Source organism: Lynx canadensis, chromosome F1 (assembly GCF_007474595.2).
Source record: "Lynx canadensis isolate LIC74 chromosome F1, mLynCan4.pri.v2, whole genome shotgun sequence".
NCBI lineage: Eukaryota > Metazoa > Chordata > Mammalia > Carnivora > Felidae > Lynx > Lynx canadensis.
Window position 1 is genome coordinate 25354797 of NC_044319.2, and position 13388 is coordinate 25368184.

The following is a 13388-nucleotide window of genomic DNA, read 5'->3' on the forward strand; positions in this document are numbered from 1 at the left end:
ATGCTCAATAAAGAGCCCCCCGACCCCGGGCCATTTGTCTGCTAATTCCAACCCTCTGATCTTGGGTAAGTCTCTTTAACTTTCTGACTCAGTTTCTTCATCTCTGAAATGGAGGTGATGGGATGGCTCTTCGAGTAGGAGCACAGTAAATGGTTGCTATCAGTATAATCACGACGCTGTCTTGCCCGGCTAGCGCCCCTCTCTCCCGTCCTTCAGGGCCCCGCAGGTTCAGGCTCAGGCTGTGACTGGCACTGTGTGTGTGCCTCCCCAACGTGCCACCCCCTACGCAAATCCGCCTGCTACCGCTGACTTGGCTTTCTGCTTTTACTAGAGGCCGACGGGTTTTTTCCTACCAAACTGAGTGGGCGCTCCTCGGGCCCTGTAACTTCCCTGCTGCTTCTCCCTCCGCGTGGCCGCGTCCGCCCGGAGGAGGGGGCCGCCGCGTGCGCCCAGCGACTCACAGCTGTGTGCAAGTGGCGGGCGCCCCGCCCCGTCGATCTCCCTGGCCCCGCCTCCACCTTCCCCGCGCTTCGATTGGTCGGTGGCGCGCAGCCCCGCCCCACTCCCCTCCGAGGAAATAAAAGCCGCGGTAGCTGCGCCTCCTTGCGTGCAGTCTGATAAAGCTCAGGTTTGCTCAACGGTGCCAGTCGCGCCTTTTGCCCCTCTGCCTCGTCGCGCTCGCGGCGACCGCTGGAGCCCATCACCATCCTCCCCACGACGTGCTGCTCTGAACCCGCAGCTATGTGCCGGACCCTGGCCGCCTTCCCCACCACCTGCCTGGAGAGGTAAGAGAAGCTTGTCCCATGGAGCTTGCCAGCCGCCCGGAGGAAGAAGTCCTAGCCCCACCAGTCCTTAAGGAGTGGAGTGGCAGGCTTGGGGACCGGGTGGGCGGGAGAATGGGACTCTACTGACTTGAGAGGAGAGGCAGAGGTCACCTTAGTTCCACGTTCTCAGATGCTTCCCTTAGAGTCTTAGAGACGCCACGGGCCAAGAGAAGGGAGGAGGAAAAACAAGGGGAAGTGGAGGGACCACTGCTTACTGTTATAGCCCAGCCTCTGACAAATGGCAGTCCTCAGGTGACCTGCCAAAGATCGGCTACACGAAGAGCACGTTGGCATCAGCAGGCAGAACTGCCTTTCTAGTTTCTTAAACACTTGGTTTTCATTCTACAGCCCAGATCTAGGAGCATGAGTCCCCTGGCCCTGAGAAGGCAGGGAAGTGTTTTTTGGGTCCACCAGTGAGGGATGTGCCCACTTCCCAGGGAGCTACTCAGCCACCTCTAGCCCTTGCCGGAGCTGGTGGCTGTGAAGGAGAAGGCAGGAATCAGTTTCCACAAAGTTCCAGAAATATTCATGACAAGCCTAGAGGGTGCCGAGCTGCATTCTGCTAATCAACAGGCACAAAGATAGATTAGTGTGACTTAAGTGGGAAAGAGGCCATGTATGCTGTGCTCTGAACCCAGAAAGTGTAAGTCCTACTGAGGGACAGCTGAAACATTACTTTCATTGTTTCTGGGTTGGTGATATTAAGAAGAGAAGCAAAGTTTAGGCCCTGGGAACAGCTGAAGGTTCCCAGGAACCCTTGAGGCTGGAAGGTGGGTGGCACCAGCCCCAACTCTTCTGGGACGCCTCTTTGCCCTGGCTGAGCAAATGGGGAATCCTCCCATGTGCCTGCTTTGTCTTCCAGAGCCAAAGAGTTCAAGACACGGCTGGGGATCTTTCTTCACAAATCAGAGCTGGGCTCTGATACTGGCAGTGTTGGCAAGTTCGAGTGGAGTAGCAAACACGGCAAAGAGGGGTGAGTCCTGCTGGCCGGCCTAGGGCCCTAGAGGGAAGGGATCCAGATCGAGGAGAGGAGCCACAAGGAGGAAAATACAAACAGAAATTAGGACGTGTGAGGGTGCATCTTGGTGACCCCTTCCTGAAGATTTTAGTGAAGATTCCTGCTGGTCTGCTATGGGTGACTGGGTCGGTGGCTCCAGGGTTCTTGGCCCACCGACAGATATGTGTGCCCAGGGTCAGAATGTCTAGTTACCAGACTCCTCCACCTGCAGATGTCACTGTCTCTGCAACCAGGGCTAGGACAAGGTCTAAGAACACTTGAGGCTTTTCAGTCAATGACTTTACTCCCATTAGTGTGCACTTTGCCTATAAGCCCTTTCATATTGAAAATCAACACTGCCAGGTGCTGCTCTAGGCTCTGAGGTTATGGGTAGACTTAATCTCTATTCCTGAGGCCCTTATTTCCACGAGGGGAAATGTAGAAAACAAAGCCCAGGGTCAGAGGAATAGAAACAATTTTGGACTGTGAAGAGACAGTCTTAGAGTTATCTACTGAGGACTAGAAGGCCTCTGTCTTTGGTTTCTCATTACTGAATTAATTGTCCCCTACAAAAATACCTGTAGCCTCAACCAAGGGTTGGAGGAGTCTGCTCCAGTAATCACTTTGTGTGAATTCTACAACCTCCATCAGAGTTCTGGCTAGGATTTATGCTAGGCATTAGTTTGTTGATTTTTTTAAGTAAAATCTTTACGTTTTGTTTTGTTTTCTAGCAGAAACTTCTCAGAAGATGTGCTGGGGTGGAAAGAGTCATTTGACTTGCTACTGAGCAGTAAAAGTGAGTAGGATCCTGTTGTGTCCGTCCGGGGGTGGCACATGTGTACCCATGTGCTTTGGAGCCAGCCTGAGGGATGCTGAAAGCGTGGGCAAAATAATAGTTGTAGTAATAATAATAATGATCCATCCCCTAGTGTGCCAGCCTCTATTCAGAATACAAAGGCAGGTCCTTGTTCAAGAAAATTGCATCCTAAAAATAGAGCCATTAACTACAATTGCTGTCTTTCTTCTTTGATTCCTCGCTGTCCCACTGTCTGACCTGTCTCTCCCTCTCTCCCCTCAACCCCAGATGGAGTAGCCGCCTTCCACGCTTTCCTGAAGACGGAGTTCAGCGAGGAGAACCTGGAGTTCTGGCTGGCCTGTGAGGAGTTTAAGAAGCTCCGGTCGGCTACCAAGCTGGCCTCTCGGGCTCACAAGATCTTTGATGAATTCATCCGCAGTGAAGCCCCAAAAGAGGTCAGAGCCTCCACATGTCCTGTGGACCCTCCACCTGCCTGCTCTTTCCCCACTGAGAACTGGGGGTGGTGGGTGTCCAGCAGGGCAAGGGTTGAGTGTAAAGAGTGATCTTATTTTGCACAGGCATGAATGGGCTTCTGTGGCTGGAGACTAGGAAAACCAGGTTCTGTGCCACTCATGGGTGCTGTTACCCTCAGACTCGCTGATGGGGCTTAGAGGGATTGACAGGTGTTTTGGCTTTGGTGCATAACTGCTTTTGTAAACTAAGCCCTTATTAGAGGGTTAAAATATACAAGTGGGGAGACAGGTCACCCTAGGGACCTTGTGTGACCTGCTTCAGTCCCCTGGCTGACGGTGCCTCAGGCTGGTTGGTATGTGGTTGGTGAATTTTTCCACCTTCCCTCAGGTCTCCATGGCTGGCCTCAGCGTTTGGTAAAGTGCACGGGGCCACCTTGTGGAGAGAATATAGTAATACCTTGCTTTTGTATCCTATTTTGTATTGTATTTTCTGAGCACTTTAATTTTTACCACATTATTCCATAAAGAGTTATTGAGCACCATTTACATGCAAGGCACTGTTATAGTTGTTAGAGACATAACAGGGACAAAAGTCTCTACCCTAATGGGAGAAGATGACAATAACGGTGAAATACATAAATATATGTCAGGTGATGGTGCGTGTTTTGATCCAAACAAAGCAGGATTTGAAAGGGAGCACAGGGGGCGCCTGGGTGGCTCAGTCGGTTAAGCGTCCGACTTCCGCTCAGGTCATGGTCTTGCGGTCCGTGAGTTCAAGCTCTGCATCGGACTCTACGCTGACAGCTCAGAGCTTGGAGCCTGCTTCGGATTCTGTGTCTCCCTCTCTCTCTGACCCTCCCCTGTTCATGCTCTGTCTCTCTGTCCCAAAAATAAATAAACATTTAAAAAAAAAAAGGGAGCACAGGAGTACCGGATGGGTGGACGTGTGAGGTCTTTTTGTTTTTACAAAGGGAAGTGATGGGTGGGCTGTTCCATAAAGTGACATATGAACAGATAAGGGAGGGAAGAACATTCTAACACAGGAAATGGCAAGTGCAAAAGCCAGAGAACACATGTCTTAGTTACTACGAACCAGGCAGTGAGCCCGTGTGGAGCACGGAGAGTGAGGGAGGGAGAGTAGGAGATGAGGTCAGACAGGTGGCCAGATGTGGGCCTAGGTGGCCCTGCGGGCCCAGCATACACTTTGGCTTTTCCTCCGAGTGACCAGGGAAGACAACACTGCTGCTGACAGACTGACTTGAGTTTGAAAAGGCTCACTGTAGCTGCTGGCTGGAGACTAGACCACAGGAGTGAGGGTGGAGGGGAGAGACCAGTTAGCAGGCTCTGACACTAACCTAGGAGAGAGGTGATGGCGAATTGAACCAGGACTGTACAGAGGCAGGGATGAAATGGGATTGGATTTGTATATATTCTTTTTTTTTTTTTAATGTTTGTTTGTTTATTTATTTAGAGAGTGAGTTCATGAGAGAGAGTGCATGTGAGTGGGAGAGAGGGCAGACAGAAAAGAGGAGAGAGCATCCCAAGCAAGCTCCACACTCATGACCATGAGATCATGACCTGAGCCCAAATCAAGAATCAGAGGCCCCGGATTTGTATACATTCTTAATATGTTCTTGATAACTTTGAGAGATTTGAGGGCAGATGCTGGATCCGAGGTGGGGACAGGCCCACAGTTGAAAAGCCAATTAATGGTCAGCTCAGGAGACCCCAGCTTCCAGGTTCAGAGTCGGGTACCCCTTCCGCTGCTGCACCTGCCCGTCAGGCCCTCCTCGGCCCCCTGACCCCTTGACCCCCTCGCCTTGCCCACTCTCCACTCACCCACGTTGTTGCCCTCCTTCCCACAGGTGAACATAGACCACGAGACCAGGGAGCTGACCAGGACGAATGTGCAGGCCGCCACAGCCGCTTGCTTTGACGTGGCTCAGGGGAAGACCCGCACCCTGATGGAGAAGGACTCGTATCCGCGCTTCCTGAAGTCACCTGCTTACCGGGACCTGGCCGCCCAAGCCGCGGCCGCCTTGGCCTCTCCGTCCAGCTGCGGCCTGGTGGAGCCCTCACACACCTGAGCCTTGTAGCAGTGAGGAAGCCAGCCAGGAAGAGAGGTGGAGTCGCCCATCCCTGAGGCAGGTTCTGCAAAGCAGGCCCGAGAGGACAGTGAAGGAAAAAGCCCATCTGGCCGCCTGTTTTGGAAGCAGCGCCCTCTCCTCTAGATACTGTGGGACTGAATTCTGTGCAGGAGTGGGTCCCCCCACCCCCCGCTTCCAGGACCAGCGGATAGGGCTGGAGATGAGGGTTGTGTGGGGCTCTCCGGGAAAAGGAAAGGTGGTGGTGGAGTGATCATTGGCTCTTGTTCTCCACGGGGCAGGAAATATTCCAGCCTGGATAAGGGGAACTTGTAAACGAGAGAGGGGAAGACCACCAGATCTGCCTGTTGAACAGCTGACTCCGATTGCATCCTGTTTTCCTAGTTCCCAGGCTGTCCGGGACACAGAAGGGCGTTCCCAGTCTGTCCCCTTCACCTCTGGGCTGTCCGAGGGTCGCTTAGCTTGCCCTTCTTAACATTCCCGTGTCCAGCCTCACAGTCTTATTGAGGCTGGAGAACCAATTTGATGCTTTCCCCAAGCAAGAGTTTTATACCTCAAAAACTGGCTTTTTGAGCCTCTTTGCAAGTCAGTAGAGAGCCTGGAAAAGGGGCCATCTTGCGCCTGTAAAATTAATCTTGGTGCTCTTGGTGACCTTTGTAGGTGGTCCCTGACCCTGTGCCTGAGGCAAGGTCCGCCTGTGAGCAGGGCCTGTGGGGCCTCTTGCTGGGCTGTGCCCTCTCGTGGCTCCATGCTGCCCTTGAACATAGGGCCCATGAGGAGGCAGGTGTGGGGCCCCACAGTGAGTGGCTAGCCCAGCTCTTGGGCCCAGCAGGGTGGAGCTAGGGAGAAAAGGGTCATGAGATCTCTCTTGGCAGTTTCCAAAAGTTCCATTGAAATCAAGCCAGTATTTTTTGTGGGTGTGAGAACAGGGAAAAAGAGCCGCCCTCAGTGGAAGGGGAGCCTTGTGTTTCTTTCCTATGGATGTGAGGTGCCCTTACCAGAGTGTGGGGGAAAGTCGGGCCTGGAACCAAGATGGCCTTCGGAAGACTTTAGAAGCTGGGAGTGCAGCTGGGGGGAGAGACTGCTTGGAGGAGGCAGACTGGGAGAAATCAGAACCTGCTCGTCACCTCAGGGCAACACCAAACACCTATTTTGTGGTGAGACTTCTGCACGAGCCTGGGCCACGGAGGCAAATGAACCCGGCAGCCCCGTTATGCCCCAGGAAAAGCAACACTGTTCTCTCTGCGCTGTGAGCTCCTCCAGGAGAAAATTATTTAAGTATAATGTATTGTTGGTTTTGTGACCATTGTCATAGCATATTATTTTATTACTGTTGTGTGGTTGCTGTTGTTATTTATTATTGTAATTTCACTTTGCCTCTGCTGGAGAATCTCAGCAGGAACTGGCAGCCTGACTGTCTCCCTCTCCACCGTCAGACTCTACCTCTACGTGCTGGGAACCTCTTAGCGTGTCAGGGACTCCTCACTGGTTAAATATTTATTTATTGTTGACAATGGAGCTGGTTTCCTAGACAGGAATGTGTACTCAATCCCTGTTTCCCTGTTTTAACATGTTATATTCTTGTAGAATAAACATAAAGCCCAGATATGAGATTCTGTCTGTGGGGGCTGTGTGGTCTGGAAGAGGCGAGGAGAAACGCCATGGAAAGCCTTGTGGAGGAGTTAGCCTCCGGAAATCCCTCAGGGCACGCGGGAGAGCTTTTGTGTTCCGGGAAGAGGCACAGGGGAAAGACCCATGTTTGTCTGGTGACTGGCAGAATTGATGAGGAGGGGCTAGGTGCTAAGGGTGGCCACCAAGATTGGTAACTTCCTTCAGCTGACGATGGCCCCAGCTGGGGTCTGGCTGTTGTGTTGATTGGACCCTGTCAGCCTGCTGTCATTTCGGAGCCCATGGCCTTTGCCCTGCTGACGCAGCACGAACCATTCCCAACTCTGCCTCTAACAGACACACAAGGGGCGGGACTCCTCGGTCGAGTAGCCAAATGTTTTCACTTAGGGGGTGGCTTTTGGGCATCTTCACTTTTGCCCATTCTTAATTTGCACTAGAATTTCATGCACATTCAAAGGGTTCATATTTCTAAAATAATTTCGTAGAAGTCTTTGAGATGAGCTCCGGGAAGCCACTCTGTCTGCAAGGCCGCTCCACTCCAGGGGCTGAGGGGAGTAAGGGGGTTAAGCTGGGCTTGCAAGAATCTGGGGGTAGGTTTGCAAGGATCATATCTGCTCATCCTTTGCCAAGAGCCTATTCCCTTTGCTTACCCTACCAATCCTCTGCCCCACCCCATTACCAGTATTTAAACTTTTCTTCTACGTCGAATTATCTGTTTGTACTCTGCAGTTGGTTGGCTTGGATGTGGATGATATCTAGTTGAAAATGTGGGACAGGGTGAGCTCAGGGTCCCCCTAGTGCTGTCGGCCCAAGAACTTTTCTTGAATTATCTGTTTGTACACAGATCTGGACCTGCTATTGACTTTTATTTCTCCCCTATTGTTAGTCTGAGTTAGTGGCCAGACTCGGGGTACGACGGGCAGAAAACCCGGTAGATTCGCACTCTAAACCCAGATCTAAGGGGGCAATTCTGTGGGCAGTTCTAGGAGGGATCTGGACCTTAGGGCCAGAGAAGATTGGGTCAGATGCTGTGGCAGGCCCTGGTCCCATTTGGTCCCTATGCCAGCTCTGTGAGGTAGGTGTATTAGCCTGTAACACCTGGCTAGGAAACTGAAGCTTGTGGGGCAAGGAATATGCCCAGGGCAGCTGGCTCGAGACAGCAGCAGAGATGAGATGTGAGCCAAATTACACCATTGGGGGATGTCCAGTGTGTGAGAGATGGGAGGAGGGATGTGATAGATGACGAAAGACGGGTCCCCAGGGAGGCGGGGAGGTATCCACATTGTCCTGTTCTTACTTTCCTTCCATCTCTTCACCTTCTCATGAATCTGAGTGTGTCCACTGGGTGCCTGGCAGAAAACCAAAAGCAGTAACTGTACTTTCACCAGAAAGTAGCTTCATTTATTTCATAGCGGGTGGGGATTCTGAATGCGGCTAGACACGGGCACACATTTTTTAAGCAGTGTGGGTGGTCAGTAGGAAAAGGCAGGTGTAATCAGTGAGTGAGAGAGAAACGAACGGGGATGGGAGACCTCCTATGTCTGCAGTGTGTGCCACAGGCCCCACAGTCCAGTGGGACCATCCTCAAGGCTTGTCCCCACCCCACTAAACCTCCCTCTCACATAAAAAGTGGCCTTGGCTTCCGTGGTGTGGCTGAAGGTGACAGGTACACATCAGAGATAAGAATAGCTCTTTGCTGGGGCACCTGGGTGATTCAGTACGTTGGGCGTCTGACTTGGTTTTGGCTCAGGTCATGATCTCATGGTTCCTCAGTTCAAGCCCTACATTGGGCTCCATGCTGACAGTGCGGAGCCTGCTTGAGATTCTGTCTCCTTCTCTCTCTGCCCTCCTGCATGCTCTTTCTCTCAAAATAAAGAAAAACAAACAAAAAACACACCTCTTTGCTGACCCGGGTGTCAGGCTCAAAACCGTCCCATGCTCTAATGGTTCTCTGAGAGCTTAAGTGACTTCTTGAAGATCACATTGCTAAGCAAGTGTCTCTGGTATCCTTAGCCCCTTCCCCAGAGCACTCTAGACTTTGACTCAGCAGACAAAGCATTTCCTAAGTGGGAAATGCTGGCCTCCTAGGCCTCTGTCGCTACTCTCTCCCCTGTCCCTTGAAAACAAATCTGTCACAGTTCCCAGATTCGCTGTTACTGTCTCGGGCTTCCTTGCTTCCTCATCCTGGACCATCTGCCTGCTGTGTCCCCTCCTCTCATCATTGCTTTCCACCGCGTCTACTCAGCTAGGGAGGCATCTTCCAAAGACCAACTCAAGGATCTTTCTGGGAAGCCTTCCCCGAACCTTTGGGTCTGATTATGGATGCCTCTCTTTCAATGTACCACAGCTGCTCATAACTGAATTAGAGCACTTAGATCCCTGCTTTCTGCTTCTCTTTACCTGAGGGCAAGCTCCTGGGATTAGGCAGGTCTTCCTCCCCAGGGCCTCGCCTATAAGCATTCAGGAAATGGCTCTTGAGTTAATGATTAGTTTTAAATCCAGCAGGAGAAAAGTTTAGATTATGGTTTCCAACTTCCATCCAGATCCGTCCCTGGATGTCCCACCGGCTCTTCATACATAACACATTCAAAACCAAGGTCATCATCATCCGCCACCAATATGCACTGCCTTCTGCTTCTCTAACCCTGATACACACAGGGGCTGGCCACCCATTTTTCAGGTTTCTCCATCTCTTCCCTATGTCATCGCATCCAGTCTTGGAAATGGGTTGAGTCCAGCTTCTCCTTCCCAGGCTCACAGAGACCTCCTTAGAGGAGCCTTTTGTCCTCTCCAGTCTGAGCTACAAAGACAGCTTTCCACCTGGTCTCCCTCCCCGGCCTCTCCCATTCATTTCCCACGCTGCCAATCTTCACCCATAATGCACAGATATGCGCGTGTCATGGCTGCATTAAAATGGTTCACCTTTGTCTACAAGAGAAAGTCCAGATCTGACCATGGCATCTGAGGCTCATTCTGATCTGAACCAAGTCCCTCTTCTGACCTGTCCCCTGCCCAGATGGCCTTTACACACATGCTGCTCCCTGTGCTGGGAATGCCCTCTTCCTCTCTCTTTTTTTTTTAAATGGGGGTTTTGGGGTGAGGAGGGAAATGCCTTCCTCTAAATCCAACCAAAACATCACCTCTTCAGTGAAGCCTTCCCACATGTCAACTGCACAGAGTTAATCTCTCCCACTTCCGTGATTCTAGGACACACTCTTTTTTTCACTTTGTTGTACATACTGCATGGTGCAATTCATGCTGTTTTCCTTCCCCTGAACTGGTCTCTTCAAGGTCAAAAGCCATATCCTTTACCTTGATAAGATGGGACCGGACAGATTGCAGCAAAATGGTTCACAGCCCTGGCAGTGGAGTCAAAATATTTGGGTTGGAATCCTGGCTCATTTGCTTTATGACCTTGGGAAATTAGTAAGGTAGTTCCCTCACAGTAAAATGAAGATAATAAAAGTGCACCCCTCTTTGGGAACATTGAATGAAATAGGTGTTTGGCACTTATTTTCCCATGAATGTTAGTTACTATTATTATTACCTGATTCCTAGTACTTAGCACAGTGCCTTGTACACAGTGGGCATCAGATAGTAATTATTTACCGACTTTGAGCAGAATGGAAGAATCAGGATTCCAAATCTACTTTTCTTTCAAAAATAGTCCAACTGTTCCAGTATTGTATATCATCTGATGTGCAGAGTATTATAGAATTTCAAGTGAGGAAATCAAGAGTTGAGCCATTTATCAACTCGCTCAACCCCCCTCCCCACCCCAGTCAGCTAGTGCTGCTTCCACATGGTGCTGTTGTTGCTTCCACAAGACTGCCAAGGACCCCTGGCCCATCTTTCACCCTCTGCTGCCTCCCTGTGGCCATATCAGGCAATGCATACTTTTTCCTTAGTATTGCTTGACTTCTGCCATATTTTGTTTGGCTACTTCCTTTGGAATGGTATCCAAGAGGTATAACTTATAGTTTTGTTTATTAATGCTTTTTAATAAGCACGTGAAGTTTTAATATGAATGAAAATTATTAGCGTAACTTTTAAGACAGCCCGGTGAGTACAGGGTTTAGAACAAGATTTCTTTAGTGAACTTTAGTCAATAGGGCTAAATTAACTTTAAAAACTGAAGCTCTTAGGTGAAGAGAGAAAGGTGTTCAGGGCATATTAAGGGCTGATCTCAAGGTAATTCCCTTTTACTGAAACTTTTAAATTGGTCCAGCTATTCAAATTGCTTTAGGGAAGAAAAGAAATTTGAAATTTAAATAACGGAGGAAAGATCCCAAGGGTGAGGGATGTAATGCAGTTAGCTGCTAGATAATGGAGTTTGAGTCTCCATCATTTAGAAAAGATACCTCTCGACTTACAGTGTTGGTGATTTCCAAGCTTTGGAAGGAACTTAGACGAGGATTTGCTTTAAACTTTGAGAAAAGCAATGCTGTGTGGATTAACCTTTTATTTGTGATGGGCCCCCACTTAAGAAAGAGTTCTCTGCTGGAGAGGATAAGTGCCTTAACTTATCCCATCATGCCTGTTCCAAGAGGCAGTTTCACAGACAATGTAGGGTCCTGCTTTAGACAGCGGGCTCTGAAGTCAGTCCCACACCTGCTACTTCTCAGTGGAGTAAACTTCAGCACATTACTGGATTTCTCAGAGCCTCACTTTTTCCTGTAACCTGCGAATAACAATAGTACTGGCTTCACAGGGCTTTTGTGATGACGGAATGAGAAAATTTATGACAAATATTCATCACAGTTCCCCACGGGCAGTAAGTGCTCAACAAATTGTAGCTGCTTATATGCCATAGGCACTATCCTAAGTGCTTCACATATATTTATTTCTGTAACCCTCACAACCTTCCTTTGAGGTCACTACTGTTATTATTATCACCATATTACAGATGTAGAAACCGAGGCCAGAAGGCTTAAGGAAATTGCCTAAATTCAAAGAGTTAGCTAGTTATATATTAGTTAGCTGTTGCTGCATAAAAAACCATTCCAAGACTCCGTGGCTTCAAATAATAAGCCTGTATTATTGCTTATGAGTCGGTGGGTCAGGTAGGCACTTCTGCTTATCTGGCCAGGCTCAGCTAATATCAGCTAGGCTTGTTTTTGCATCTGTGATCTGCTGGTGGTCTGGTAAGAGTTGGCAGGTCTAGGATGGCCTTAGTCGTACATCTAAGGATTGGTTGGTTGTTGGCTTGGGCAATGGTGGTGTCTGGGCCCTGTGTCTCTCTTACCACCCAGCAGGCTAGTCCAGGCTTCTTCATATGGTGGCAGGGTCCCGAGAGAGTGAAAACATGCTTAGGCTTGGAACTGGTGCACTATTACTTTTGCCACATTCTACTGGGCCAACCAAGTCACGGGGCCAGCCAAGATTCAAAGAGGGGAGTAACGAGACCACTTAATGAGGATTCCAGTATGAAGTTAAACTGTGAAGAGCATGGGTGAAGGGAAGATTGAAAAAAAAAAAATGTGGCTCTTTTTTGGTAATTATTCTATTATGGTGGGAGAGTCGGCTTTGAAGCGAGGCAGCCTGCTTCTGGTGTCCTTGCTCCAAAGCATTTTGGAGACTCAGTGCCTTGACATCTGCTAGCAAGAGTCTTGCCATTTCCTGCTCCTAAGCATGGAATACCCTGGCAACAGCCTCTATTCAATCGCAGGTGCTAGGGAGTTTCTAGCTATGCTAGCTGTTTCGTCTTGCCCACATTTCTTGCTACTCCTTTGTTTATTCCTTCAGAATTCTGCTTTATGATCACTTGGGTCATGAGCATCCTGTTTTTGTTTGTTTTGGTTGCAAATTTCAATTTCCGATTTTAGCCACATCTCTACTTTCTCATCTGTTCTTAACAGGCTCACAGAATAGGTGAGGTGCATGATTAATACAGTCAAAGGAAAGCAGGGAAACCTAGATTTCATTAGCAAAATTGTGAGGAAGCTGTGAGAACATCAGTCATGTATTTGATTCAACTCGACCCCATTGTCTTCTTGCCAAGATCCAACAAGAAGAGATTCTGGTAAGTAACATGCAGTTTAGTCGCACTTTAGGGCTAATCCTTGCAGCCTTAGGGCTCTTTCTGGTCCAAAGAAGGAAAGCGGAAGGACCCTGTGTCCCCATCCTAGCATGTTGTGTGTGGAAAGGGGAAGCCCAGGGGATGGAGGGGGACATCATGATATGTAGCCTTGGCCTATGTTTTTCTGCATGCTCTTGCCTCAGTTTCCCACTCACTCCTGGACCTGCTTGCCTCTGCTCTTGGTGGCTCCTTCTTCAGAGTCTGGAGCTGTGCACCAGCCTAGTGGCTGGCATCTCTGTGAGCAGAACAAAGTCTCCTCCTACCAGGCCCGCTGTCACACTCTACCTGTCTCTTGAGCCACCCCCTCTTTGCTTCTCCTGGTTCAAGATGGTCAGGAGTTTGTCTCCCCAGCAAGACTGGATATTCCTTGTGGACAGGAATATTTCCCACTGCGGCCCTGAGTACACAGTATGCATCTCAGTGCGAGGAGAGTGGCAAGAACCGAACTTCTAGAGCAGAAAGGAATCTTAAAAACCATGTTCCAC

General features: G+C 49.7%; 1 protein-coding gene across 2 annotated transcripts; it reads left to right on the forward strand.

Moving 5' to 3' along the window:
* Positions 1-542: 542 nt before the first annotated feature.
* RGS16 (regulator of G protein signaling 16) lies at positions 543-6808 on the forward strand. Of its 2 annotated transcripts, none has more exons than XM_030303026.1 (5): positions 543-785; positions 1687-1797; positions 2553-2617; positions 2906-3072; positions 4956-6808. In XM_030303026.1, the coding sequence occupies exons 1-5, from the start codon at positions 742-744 to the stop codon at positions 5175-5177; spliced, it is 609 nt and encodes a 202-aa protein (XP_030158886.1). In that variant the 5' UTR covers positions 543-741; the 3' UTR covers positions 5178-6808. The 2 variants fall into 2 exon arrangements, with proteins under 2 accessions (XP_030158886.1, XP_030158887.1); XM_030303027.1 differs by having other exon boundaries at positions 2556-2617.
* The last annotated feature ends 6580 nt before the right edge of the window (positions 6809-13388 follow it).

Coding starts and splice junctions, on each gene's coding strand:
- RGS16 (XM_030303026.1), top strand. CDS start 742: ATGTGCCGGACCCTGGCCGCCTTCCCCACCACCTGCCTGGAGAG. Junction 786..1,686: donor CCCACCACCTGCCTGGAGAG/GTAAGAGAAGCT, acceptor TTTGTCTTCCAG/AGCCAAAGAGTTCAAGACAC. Junction 1,798..2,552: donor AGCAAACACGGCAAAGAGGG/GTGAGTCCTGCT, acceptor TTTGTTTTCTAG/CAGAAACTTCTCAGAAGATG.